We start from the raw sequence: 12,352 nt of genomic DNA, 5'->3' as shown, positions 1-12,352 counted from the left end.
TAAAGTTTAAAATCAGTCTGAATCCTCAAATGTACCAATTATGTAACAAAGATAACAATTGCAAACCTAAGTTTAAAAAAATTAAAAGTCCCTACTTTTCACCTTTTTTGCAACTTTAGTTGAAAATAGCACAATAAAAAAGCTTCTATTTTAACATGGATAGCTGATATGGTTTAGGTTAAATTTAACTTTGGGAAGGTTCTGAAAAAGTATTAATTAAATTTTCCTAAGCTTTTCCCTAGTTCTCCTATTCTGTCAAGTATTTATTGTAAAATCTATATAAAGAGATTTTGCTTTGCTAGGATACAATGCTTCTATGAGATCATTGATATGTCTCTAACTTATTTTCAGTATAGATATATAGGCTGTCCATATTTTGCTTCAGCGGCCTCCTATATCACAGTCACTGAAAGATTGAAACAAAACAGAGAAAACTATTTTGATTTTTTTATGCTAGGCAGATGGAAAAGCAAGTTGGTCTTTGTTTTTTAGGTGGAAACAAATTAAATGTTTAAAGTAAAGTTAAAAGTTCCCTGAGAAGTTGCACACCTCTGTTTAATTCCTGTTTCTTGACTATCAAACACAAATGTGCTTTAAGTAGGTTGGAAGCAATCCTGTTATAGCTGACCTCCTTGTGCTATTTGGTATACTATGTATCATCTATAGATTGCATATTTGAGGTACAGAGTGATCAGCACTTTATTTGAAAGTCTGTGTTTAGACTTCTCTGTGAGGGATTCCTTCTTTTTTGATATAGTTTTCACTATGACCACAAGATTTATCTGACATTTGAAAGTCTAGGAATTTATGTCTATTTTTTTGAGTTTTTTCTTTTTTTTTTTTGAGAAGTGTAATTTCAGCCTTGTAACTCATTGCACTATTTAAAACACGCATAGCTTTTAATTAAAACATACTTTCATATATTCATTTGCAGATACAAGTGGTCTTACTGACGTCATTGGCACAACTCAGCTATATTTAGTTAAGATCACATGTCCACATAGTTGGAAACTTTTAAAATAGATTTTGCTTTCTTATGAATCATCATATTGAATCACAGAAAAGCCCAGAAGGGCCCTCAAGAGATCTACATTTACTGCCCCAGGGGCTTCATTCTCAGTTGCTTTTCCATAAATATCTTAATGTTCATTCATTCCCCTTAAGTCATGTCTTACATCTTACTGCATTTTTCCTACATGTATAGCTTGCAGGCTATCTGTCAAAACCCTCCTTAATCCACAGTAATGCATGCCTGTAGCAAAGTTACAGTTACTACAGAACAGACAGGTATAGGTTTATAGGAGTGAGGAAGGGGGAAGGGTTATGGCTCCAGGATTATGTGAAGATGGGAAATTTTGATAATTTATTTTCAGCCAGTATTACTTTTAGAAATGTGCGGGATTTTTTAAGAATAAGATTAAAGAAGTGAAAATGTGGTATTTACTGTCACCACAATGAGCAGTAGGAAGCAATTAGAGCAGAGGAGTGGCATGGGCAGGAATATTTCCTACATAACCCAATAAAAATCTGGAAAACTTTGAGATAAATGGATATCTCGGTTGACTAATTATTGATTTATAGGAGCTATTTTTCATAGATCATACCTTCAATTTCAATGGCCATTCTGAACTCTAATACTTCTGCTCAAAGCCTGCAGCTTTAACCAGTTTGGGGTAACTGGTTGATTTAGTATCTATCCTCTCTACTCCATCATTGTAGATGCTAGAAGATATTGAGTAGTGCTAAATACTGAAAATATTGCACTGGACCACTCTTGAAATAGTTCCATAGCCATTCACAACTACTCCCTCAGGGGCTTCTCTTTTATTTTTACACATATTTACAGAAGTTTTTATTCTCTCCTGAAAAGTGACAAATGATATAATGATATAAATCACCAACACCATGATTCCACCAATAACTTCTTGTAAACCCATCTATTTCCAGCAGAATCTTACAATATTTGGTAGAAGAAGTGTTTTTACTGATTTTATTAGTATTCCTGTTCATGGGCAGTGCTTTGGATCAGTAAGCTTTGTAAAAGACACAGCTTAGAAAGAGATCAATAGCTGAACAAGATACATAGAGACACCAGAAGAACTCCACCTATGGATTTAGGCAGGCAGGCAGAGAGAAAGGTAAAAGAGCTGCAGGAAATTTTTGCAGGTGATCACTACTGAATGAAGCATTTGAGTACAGGTTCTGTTTTAATTCTGACAGTTGCTAAAGTAATACAGAAATTATCAGAATGTTAATATCTACTATTGTACACATTCTTTTATCACACTTGGGAAGATAGTATGTCAAATAGTTCCATTCTTGCTTCTCAACATAAAATAATTTGGAAATGTTAAACTAAACCCCTGCCTTTTAATTAAACAAACTGATAACCAATTACTATCAGAAGTGCTTACTCAAAAATAGATTCCTACTTGAATTTCTAACATTGATTTCACAGAATCACAGAATCATTTAGGTTGGAAAGACCTCCAAGATCACCGAGTCCAACCTCTGACCAAGCACCACCTTGTCAACCAGATCACGGCACTAAGTGCCACATCCAGTTGTTTCTTAACACTTCCAGCGATGGTGACTCCACCACCTCCCCGGGCAGCCCATTCCAATGTTTAACAACCCTTTCTGTGGAGAAATTCTTCCTGATATTAAACCTAAACCTCCTCTGGCACAGTCTAAGGCCATTTCCTCTTGTCCTATTTCTAGTTGCCTGGGAGAAGAGGATGATCCCCACCTGGCTGCAACTCCCTTTCAGGCTGTTGTAGTGAGTGATAATGGCTCCTCCCCGTCTCCTTTTTTCTAGGCTGAACAACCCCAGCTCCCAAGGCCGCTCCTTGTAGGACTTGTGCTCCAGGCCCTTCATCAGCCTCATGTCCTTCCCTGGACATGCTCCAACACCTCAATGTCCTTCCTAAAGTGAGAGGCCCAACAATGAACACAGGATTTGAGGAGTGGCCTCACCAGTGCTGGGTACAGGGGGACAGTCACTGCCCTGGTCCTGCTGGCCACACTATTGCTGATACAGGCCAGGATGCCACTGGCCTTCTTGGCCATATGGGCACATTCCCAGTTCAAGTTCAGCTGCTGTTGACCAGTAACCCCAGGTCCTTTCCTGCTGGGCAGCTTTCAGCCACTCTCCCCCAAGCCTGTAATGCTGCCTGGGGTTGTTGTGGCCGAAGTGCAGGACCTGACACTTGGTCTTATTGAACCTCACACTGTTGGCCTCAGCCCATCGATCCAGCCTCTCCAGATGCCTCTGCAGAGCCCTCCTACCCTCCAGCAGATCGACACTCCCCCAGCTTGGTGTCTTCTGTGAATTTACTGAGGGTGCACTTAGTCCCCTCATCTGGAGCATCAGTAGGGATATTGAGCAGGTCTGGGGGTCACCTCTAGAGATTGGCTGCCAGCTGGATGTGGCACCATTCACTACAACTCCCTGGGCCTGGTCATCCAACCAGTTCTTAACCCAGTGAAGGTGCACCTGTGCAAGCTGTGTGTGGGCTGACAGAGTTTCCAGGTGTGTTCTATGGGGGATGGCCTCGAAGGCTTCGTTGAAGTCCAGGTAGACAACATCCACAGCTTCCCCTCACCCACCAGGCAGGTCACCTGGTCATAAAAGGACACCAGGTTAGTCAGGCAGGACCTGCCTTTCCTAAACCTGTGCTGGCTGGGCCTGATCCCTTGGCTGTCCTGTATGTGCTGTGTGATTGCACTCCAGATGATCTGTTCTATAACTTTGCGGAGCGCTGAGGTCAGGCTGACAGGCCTGTACTTCTCTGGATCCTTCTTGCAGCCCTGTTTCCTTGAAGTTCAGAAAAGTGTTTTACCTTTGCACAGGAAAGGCTGATGACATGTTGATCTTTCTCATTGGTCACAATTTCCACAACACTGTGTCTGTGTCCTAATAGCTTCCCTGTAGGACTAAAATTAACAGCAGGATTCCACAAACGAAGGATTCTGTCATTACCTGAAAGAAAAAAAAAATGAAATATATATAGTTAGAAAGATTGAATAGTCACTTGTACTGCAAATAAGCTTTGTAATTGAGAGCTTAGTGTTCATAAGTCTGTCCTTTCATTCAGGTAGACTACTCCCATATAAGGATGTGAATTTTTCATTCTAAGGGACGGATTCCAGCTTATGTTTCATTGCTAATCCCCAAACACATATTAAAAATGCATAACTGATTAGCTTTTCAAAGCCTTTTTATTTTACTAGAGGAATGGTGGGGACACTGAATGGGACTACATGGACTAGTCCCAGAGGAGCAGAGCACTTTAATAAAAATACAACTGGGCTTCATATTTTTTTGTTTCCTTCAAAGACGTAATTTAGAAAAATGTAAAAAAATTTTTGTGTCCATTTAGCCAGGACACAAAGGGATAACCTCCTCTATGGAAGAACATGCAGAAAGGAGTGGGCATGAAAGCTGACGGCAGATAGGAAATAGTAACTGCTGATGATTGAGTTTGTAGTAAAGTAAATGAGAATTAGGTGTTTCATTCTTATCTCTATGTTCAAACTTCAAATTTGCCTACAATTTAAGGAATAATCTTTGATTGTGTTATAGCTGAATCTTCGGTACTATTTTGCTAACAGCTTCCATAAATATTTCAAAACACAAAGATGTTAAAAAATTATTTTAACTTTCAATTCCTGGCAAATATTGCAATTGTACGAATTGTATGCATCTGGTGGAACACTCTATTTTGACACACAATAAATGAAATAGCCACATTTTGTCTAGACTTCTGTTCAAGTTTTAGTTTTCTCTCAGCTTAAATTGAAGAGCAAAAAGCAAAAAACCCCACAGACTAAGAAGTACATGCCCCAAGAGAACCAGCTCAATTATGTTAAGCGCTCAGCTCAATTATGTTAATAATCTTCCTTAAGCTTGTTCAACCTACTGCCATTAGTCAGTCTCTCCATATCTCTCCAGAAATCTATTCCTTTCCTTCTTAATGCAGCAAGATGTGATTTGTTTAGGAGCACCATCTCCCTTTTCCTCCATTAAACAATATTGTTCTCTGAGTTAAATTGATTCCACTGTTTATGTGGCTTCTCTCTAAATGAGAGAGGCTCACTGGAGGAATGATCTACTCTTAAAATAACTACAACAGAAAGCCATTTTGATTTATGCCAGCTCATTTCACAAGTGTGACTGAGAATTCAACTATGCAAACAGCTGTACCAGCACAATGGAGGGAGAACTTCTGCACAGGAAAGGAGGGCCATGAGTAAGTAGATGACTGGCTTGAAACTTCAGGGGGAAGAGATTCTTTTTCAGGCAAAACTACTCTAGATAATCTTTATATGCTGTAAGCATGGCAGGAAGTAGCTTAAATGGGTTATAACTGCACAAATGGTTTATGAAGCCCTTTTGGATGGGGAAACTCCGGAACATGGTGGGTCCCTGCTCACTTCCTCAGATTTTGTGTTAGGCTGTCCCAGACAGGACCTGCAAGTTAGCAGAACCCTTGTAACCAGGTCAGTATATACTGAGAAACAAGTCCATGGGAGTAAAACTCAGCTTGCAGGCCTCCCATGAGAAGGACATGAAATAAAGTAGACAAAAGCCTCCAGTGAGACTGGTTATAACATCAGAGGGAACAGACATTGCTTCAACAACATACCTCTTACCAGCCCCAGATGGAAACTGTCATGTCTTAAGATGATGGAAAACTGGGTAGAAGCTGTTGACAATACCTGATCAACTTGACTGCCTGTTTGCTGCACTTTTGAGGAACAGAACCTTTCTTGGTCTTCCTAACTGCTCTGTTCTTTATATTCCTGAAGTAATGGCAGATGATCGAAGGGGAGGATAGCCCCCTTTAATTCTGGCACAGAGAATGTCTTTTAAGAGTAGAATCATTAATACTTGCCATTTACTTCAGATATTAACTGGAAGATCAAGTGACATTTGGGAAGAAAACCTTTCCCTACATTAAAAATACTGTTTGCTTTTCATGTGAATTGTGGGTTAATTTTAGTTCCTTTTACTGACGTGGAGATAATGGTAGATTTTATTTATTATAGTAGATATTATTTATATTAGATTTTTTTTTATAGTAGTAGATGCATTCTCTTCTCTATTTCTGGACTAATGCCAGATTGGCCCTAACGTTCACTGCTACACTGGAACATTTCCTGGAACATTTGTTCTCTCCATGCTCCAAATATGCCTCCAGGATTAAGAATCCTGACACAGAAAGTGTGCGTATTAAGCACATTCAAGAAAAGCCTGAAGAAGATGATCTATCCAACAGCAAATTTTTAAGATTTTGTGAAATCAGTGATTTGAATCCAAACAGATTCAGTTGTGTGGGGGTCCTTTCCATGACAAATAATTATAAAAACAGATGTTTAGGGTTTTTTTAGAAGTCAGATTCTACAGCCACAGCTCTGTTCTAGTTAGATGTTACGGACTCAAATACCTTCTTTGAACATGTGATGCTTTGTCAAACTGTCTCTCTTGACGACACAGTTTTGCAATTTGTGCGGTATTACAAGTCTGCTGAGCTGTCTGCACCTCAGTGATGTTGAAACCCACTTGAGAACAATAACATTTTTGAATGGAGAAATACTAGGCTTAGCCTGGCATCCTCTATAGACTATAAATGAAAAATATACCTCCTGGTTTCTTTCTATGCTGCTACTCTCACACAGAAAACTCCTTATAATTTAAAAGAACTTGTCTTTCCTTCAAATCTGTCTTTTAAATAATCTTGCCTTATAATGTCTGCAAAATCTCTTCACAACAGTCAGACATCTGGCAAACTAGCTTATCATACTGACAAATGTCTCAATATTTTTTCTTTATGCTTCCTTGTCTGTCTTTTATGTTTTTCTTAAATTTAGACTGCATCATTAGCTTCTGAGAGCTAATATTAGAGGAGTTCTGGTATGTGATTTCTATCACTAAGATTCCTGGGAATTCCTGAAAATGTGCTTTACTTGTTCCAGGAATTCACAAAGGAAACTGAACAAGCAGAGAGTAGTTCCTTTTATCAGTCTTAATCTGTTATTGTTAGATTTAGAAAACATGAATAGTTTTTCTTCTGCTTCATTGCTCACAGGAAAACAACAGCCAGATTTGAAGAACTAATAGGGCTAGAAGTTGAAGTATCATTTAAACCTGATCATCTCCTGCTTTTATATGCATACCTAATTTGATTTTAACTGCAGTCATGCCCTTGAAGTGATGATTAAGACATAGCTGGAATTGAAACGAATACAGAATAAGAAGAAAACCATGTAACTTCACCATTCAATGTAATATTAATGCAAAATGGTACACAAAGAAGTTATTTTAAACTACTCTGGGCTCCATATTTTAGGCTGCCATCAGGCTTTTATAATTTTACTGGTTGAAATCTAGCCTTAAGCATGAAAAGCAAACTCAGTACCAGGTTTGTTTTTATCTTATTCATTTTTATAAACATCAAATATCTAGAAGATAAAATTAGGTTGCGTCACAGTACTGAAAAACTCATGAGCATGTGTCTTTCAGTAAGAAGAGTGTTAAAACATGACTTCTTTAATAATCACAGTAATAATTCATCACAGTATGTAACATTCCATTTGTGCTATAAACACCTGGCTAAATAACATTAAGTTGAGGCTTAGTAAAACGTTTAGCAGATATATCCTTGCTGAATACTTTAGAAGCTAGCCTGCAATCAAAGGCTGGATTTTCCTTTTATTTTAATTGCTGAATGCGACAAATAAACATAGCTTTTACAAATGTTTGAACATGTCACCAAGAAATCTATATATTATGATTCCTGAATTATTTACCTGTTATGGTCTCTGATTTTTAGGGTATATTACAGATAAAATTGCAGGCTCCCTAATTAACTAGCTTGTGTTCATTTTAAATAGCTTACATCTGTCATTAACTGGATCATCAACATGTGTTTTTCAGTTAGTTAAGAGTGAGATGACTTTTAAGATATAGAGGCAAACATAGTGCGCTCCAGCCTGGCAGCATGCTGTGCCATTGTGAGCAGTGCATTCTATTAAGAGAGCACAGAATTCTGAAGCTCAGCTTTTGAAGGCTTTAGCAGACAGGACTCTCAAGACCTGCAGCATTATTCCAATTCTTGGTTCGGCTTCATAGTAGGCCCTGACTGATCTAACTCCACAGTGAAACTTAAAGAGATGATCCCACCCTGTCTTTGTCTTTGGACATGCATTCCCACTGTGTTCTGAGACTCTTAGTAATACAGCTCAGGAATAATTTCCTTTCTTTTTCAAGGGGAGCAGCAGGGCTAAGCTTTGGGAATGAGGGTGAGAGGCAGAAGGATGTCTTTCAATAATTAGACAATGGCTGTTGGGTGAACAAGCAAGACGGGATTCCAGCTCAAGGGTATGTAAATATTATGAATTGACAGGAAGACTGTTAGAAGTATAATTTCTTACGCTTTTTCAAAAATCATCAAAATCATCATTACAGAGTCCTTAAACACAGTATTATTAAACTTTTTTCATGTTGCCCACACTTTCAATACTTTTGTGTAGTGAAAGTCAAAACAAATTAGAATTCAATGTTGAGAAAACTCATCTGCTTCTAAAATATTCTGATTAGGTATCTGTTTAGATGGGATAGGAGCTCCTGCATTTTAAGTCTATCCTGCAACCATCACAAACAAGTATGCAATCTAACCTTTTCAAAATTCCAAGCTCCATTTCAAACTGAGAATATTTTTCTGCAACTGCCACTGGACAGAAGACTCTTTCTGAACATCACTGCTCTAATTTTTGCTCTAATAGACATCAGTGGCATTCCTTGTTAATTGTCACTTTTCTACGTTATAGAAACTATACTTTTTTAATCTTTGCACAGTGGTGCAGTTAGAGCTTAGCTCAGTTTGTTAGAGCCTGCTGCTAAAAACACCAAGGTTGTGAGTTCAATCGCTTTATGGGCCATTCACATAAGAGTTGGACTTGATGATCCTTACAGGTACCTTCCAACTCAGAATATTCTGTGATTCTGTTTTATGAACAGTCTCTCCATGATAAGACTTCCCCCACCCTTTTTCTATACTCAACTAATCTTTCTCAAATGTGGTTCATATCAGCAATATAGAACCAGCACAGGTACCTAGGGCAAGTGTTGCTGCATGGTCGTCCTATTCCTATTCTGTGCCACAAGTGTTTACTGCTGGTCACTGACAAAGTGGGGGGAGCGCTTTAGGCAGACCTTTGGTCTGGCCTACCACAGCTATTATAACTTTCTTAGAAAGTTTACCCAGATTTTTCTCTTCTTCTATTTCCAGAAGAAGATTTCCAGCGTGTAAAAGAAACTTTTACTAGTTCCTGTGTAATTGACTTTCTTTCCCATTCAGACACCTCACCCTGGTTTTATTACCACAGCAAAATCCTCCAGTTCTACCCACATTTCGTTCTATAGGACCTCCTTTATGTCATCAGTACATTTCTCCAGACTACTTTTTTATGACAAGGTAATCAGTGTAAACAGTATCTGCTCCAAGGCTGAACTTCAGAATGTTCACTAATAACTCTTCTACAGCTGTATTGCTTTTCCCTTAAATCTTGTGTCTAGAAAATCAATAGAACCGTCTGATATTTATTTTGGTATCTGTCACTATTTTCCTCTGGGGAAACTGTTAAAATTCAACATGAATTATTTCCCATGTCTAGGTCTTTTTTTTTTTTTTTTTTTTTTTTTTTTTTGAGTTATACTGCCATGTATATTATCAAGGCTGGACAGCAGTCTTGGCCATTTTTTTTAGTTCTTGTTAAATATAGACATAAGAATTCCTATGTTCGACATTGCAATTTTTAACAGACACAATATATAAACAAGATTGCTGCCATACTCCAGCAACATTTCTGCAACACAAAATATGACCACTGAAGCAGACAGGCCCATAAGATTATTGGATAACTGGGAAGAAATGGATGAAGGAGTATGTCTTGGAAAAAACCCGATACTTACCTCCAGTAACAATGACTTTTGCCTTTCCACAGTATGTGAAGGCATTTACTCCTTTAGAGACAGAAAATTCCTTTACAGGTCTGCAATTGTTAATAAAACAATCATGTAAGAAATATTAGAAAAATACAGTCTACGGTCATTCTGCCTTATTTTTCTGTAGTATACAGAATAGCTGTTTGCATAACGTATACAATCTCATGTTAAAAGCGAATTGATTTGTAACAGAGACTTGGAGTGATACTGGCACCAATGAAACAGAAAGAGGGTGCACTTTCCATTAAAGAAATAAATATCCAATTTATACACCTGAATCTTTTAACAGGCAAACTCCAAACAGACTCCCAAACTGGTAGCTGTTGCCAAAGTAAGCTGCACACAAGCCTGTGTGCTTAAAGCAGTTAATCACTGAGGAAAAGTACCAAAGCAACTACAATTGCCTGTTTCAGACATGGAGGTCTACTGTGATCTCAATGTTACATTACATGCAGTTACTTTTCTGTTGCTTCTGTACAATGTATTGTATAATGACTATTCTTTATATGATCTATTTTGTGTTGTATAACAACATGAGACAAGTATGTGAAACTCAACAGCTATTCTATTACATTCACTGCTAAAGCATGGGAATTCAAACAACTAACACAGATTCAGATTGACTCAGTGTCCCTTCTAAACCCATCCTTTGAGCAACTTCTGCTTATCTCTCCATTTTTATCCATTTCTACTAATGAGTGAATATTTTATTGATTTTTGGATGTAGCAATAGCAAGGTATACACCTGTCATTCCCATGAAACAACGACTTCCAGTGTAAATAAGCTGTACAGAACTAAATGAGTATACATTTAATTTTTTCCTTTGAAATTCAGACAAGTATTAGTTCATCTATTCTGGACTAGAGTAGCCACTAATATTGAAAACCATAAATGGGGGTGACAGTAAATCTAACAAAAGACTCTGGAAACTTTGCAGATTAATGAAAGAGCTTGTTATTTCTAGGCAGGTGTAAATAAAAGGCTGCTTGCTTCCTATTATTTAGAGGGAGAAAAGATTTTTTTTCCAGAGCTCTAACAGAGAAGTCTTGATTCTCTTGATGGTGTAAAATAACAATTGATTTAAATGTATGATTAACAGATTTTGTAAGGTTTTTTCACCTTTTACAATTCTATATAACTGTTCATTAGCTCTTTAATGAACAGTCTTGATACTTTTCCAAGATCAGTGGAAATAAGGGATTCTGGCACTGTGAAGTCCTGTCCAAGCCATGGCCTTGTAACAGAAGCACCCTGTGACCATATGCATACCTCCCTTTTTTAAATACTTTACAAGAAAATATTATAGGTGTTCACCAGCCATTATTGACAAAGAAACTCAAGTCACATAAGGGAGAAGATGCACTGCATCCCTCTTTGAGTACAATAACAATTCCTTGATGCGAAGTTAATTGGGAAAATTTCTTTTGTTAGAACCAGTAAATAATATTTTTAAATAAGAGTTACTTATTAAATGGACATTTCAAAATGATTTGACCTATAGATATTTTTAGGACTATTAATTTCATTTTAAGAGCTGTGTAATTTTTCAGTTGTCTGAACATAAATTCATCTACCTGTTTTGTGAAACTGCTTAGAGATAAGTATTTATTGCATTTGGAGACACTATTGACAGTGTGAAATGAAAAAGAACTACCAAGGTATTTGCAGTTTATGTTCTTCATTGAAGTATTTGATGGTAGCATCTACTCTTTTGACTAGATTTTTGGCTCTGCAGACTTAGTTTTCTTTCTCTTCTAACTAATCCTATTTCTCCAAAGCTCCCAACAAAAACAAACAGGATTTCTCAGCTGACGCATGTGACCTTGGACAATCTGTAAGTGTTTCATAGTTCACTTTCCCCATCCTCAACAGACATGCAATACTCATAAAACTTAAAGTTACTGTATTGATTCAAGAATTACTACATGAATATTTATGGCCTGTGTTATACAAGAAATAAAACAGATTATAATAGTTGTAGCTACTAGCCTTGAAAGTCTATTAATTTCTCTGGATTTACCTCACAGAGGAATTGAGAAGCTGATATAATATTTACAATTTTTTGAGACATTTGAATGAAAAGTTCTATTTATATGTTCTTTATAGGTCCTTCTTACATCGAATTCAATTTGTATTATTTAATTGTGCTATAAACTTTTCTGAATTCACAGAATAATTAGGCTTGGAATCAGCTTAATCAACTAATAGCACTGATGAGCCACATGAATAAGGACTTGGCACTAATAAGGAGGCCATAACCTCTTTCCTGCTGCATAGTAGAACCACTTCACAGCCCTCAGAATAAATTGTGTTCTTGGTTTAATCTTGTATAACTCAAACTT

General features: G+C 37.3%; 1 protein-coding gene across 16 annotated transcripts in view; it reads right to left on the bottom strand.

Moving 5' to 3' along the window:
- The window catches only part of WDR64 (WD repeat domain 64), a 72,103-nt gene that overhangs the window by 33,275 nt on the left and 26,476 nt on the right, over positions 1–12,352 (bottom strand). For all 16 annotated transcript variants that reach the window (XR_005604053.1, XM_039568124.1, XM_039568130.1 and 13 more), the window contains 2 exons: positions 9,977–10,056; positions 3,843–3,982 (listed from right to left, as the gene is read on the bottom strand). Coding sequence is in view for 15 of the 16 variants with exons in the window: in XM_039568124.1 (XP_039424058.1) it covers positions 3,843–3,982; positions 9,977–10,056 (220 nt within the window). In the remaining variant the exon portion in view is untranslated. The remainder of the gene's footprint in view (positions 1–3,842; positions 3,983–9,976; positions 10,057–12,352) is intronic.

This window comes from Corvus cornix, chromosome 3 (genome assembly GCF_000738735.6).
Source record: "Corvus cornix cornix isolate S_Up_H32 chromosome 3, ASM73873v5, whole genome shotgun sequence".
Classification (NCBI taxonomy): domain Eukaryota; kingdom Metazoa; phylum Chordata; class Aves; order Passeriformes; family Corvidae; genus Corvus; species Corvus cornix.
This window is presented reverse-complemented; position numbering and strand designations above follow the sequence as displayed.